We start from the raw sequence: 1,077 nt of genomic DNA, 5'->3' as shown, positions 1-1,077 counted from the left end.
GACACGCACACTCGCGCGCGCACGCGCGCACGCGCACACCGCTGCCGCGCGCGCGCTTCCCATTGGCGGGAGGCGGGGGGCGGGGCCGAGCGGACCCAAAACAAACAACCTGCTGCCGCGCCGCCGCGTGGCCCCCGCCTGGTGCGCGCCGGCTCCGGAGCTGCGGCCACCTGGGCCACCTCGCTCTCCACCCCTCTCGGTTTGCGCCCAGGCCCCGCCCCCGCGGGGGTGCCGCGGGGTTATATTGGGCCGGGCCGAAGGTGGAGGCGAGACGGAGCCGCGGCTGGCCGGCGTGGGGATGCTGCTCCGGAGACCGGGGGCGGGAAGGCGGTTGCGGGCGCCACGGCCCCGGGGACTCTGCTCCGTGGGCGCTAGAGCCTGAAGGCCGGACCCTCCCTCCCGGCGTGGGTGGCACGCACAGCAGCCGGCACCGTCTCGGCCCGCGAGGACGCCTGCCCGGGACCGGGGACTTGCAGAGAAGAAACCCCCGTCTCGGGAACGGAAAGCAGATGCGCACGCTTCCTCCTCCAGCAGGAACTCCAAGCCCCGCGCGATCGGGCACCAGAGGCTGGAACCGCGGCCCTGCACGCCTCCCCCGAAGTCTCCACTCCTCGACCTGAAGGCAACAGCCCCCCGCCCCGCCCGCCCGCCAACTGCTTCCTCTCCGCCCCTCTCGGTTCACCCAATAAGCAAAACCCCTCCAAAGAATAATTCCACTGGAAGGGGACTCCTGTCCGGAAAGCGACTGTCTCTCCAAGAGGAAGGCCAGCTCCGGGAGAGAGAGGCCAGGACCCCGGCCCAGGATCGCCACCCCGCCCCCGGCGCCCGCTGCCCAGGGCCAAGCGGAGGAAAAGGGTACGCGCCGGGCGGGGACGGGCGCGGGCATGAAGCTGGAGGTGTTCGGGCCCCGCGAGGGCCTCGGGGACAAGCCGGGGAGTGACCTGGAGGGGGCGGGCGGCCGCGACGCGCCGTCTCCGCTGTCGGCCGCGGGCGACGACTCCCTGGGTTCGGACGGGGACTGCGCGGCCAACAGCCCGGCGGCGGGCGGCGGCGCCGTGGCGCTGGCGGGCGGCGGCG

The 1,077-nt window shown here is 74.5% G+C and overlaps 1 protein-coding gene across 1 annotated transcript in view; it reads left to right on the top strand.

Annotated features, from left to right (window-relative positions):
- Positions 1-884: 884 nt before the first annotated feature.
- The window catches only part of FOXQ1 (forkhead box Q1), a 1,130-nt gene continuing 937 nt past the window's right edge, over positions 885-1,077 (top strand). The window contains exon 1 of the mRNA XM_007452112.1: positions 885-1,074. Coding sequence (XP_007452174.1) covers positions 885-1,074 — 190 coding nt within the window. The remainder of the gene's footprint in view (positions 1,075-1,077) is intronic.

The sequence above is a fragment of the Lipotes vexillifer genome, unplaced genomic scaffold (assembly GCF_000442215.2).
Source record: "Lipotes vexillifer unplaced genomic scaffold, Lipotes_vexillifer_v1.1 scaffold1162, whole genome shotgun sequence".
NCBI lineage: Eukaryota > Metazoa > Chordata > Mammalia > Artiodactyla > Lipotidae > Lipotes > Lipotes vexillifer.
Note: the sequence above shows the minus strand (reverse complement) of the source record. Positions and strands in the feature narration are given on the sequence as shown.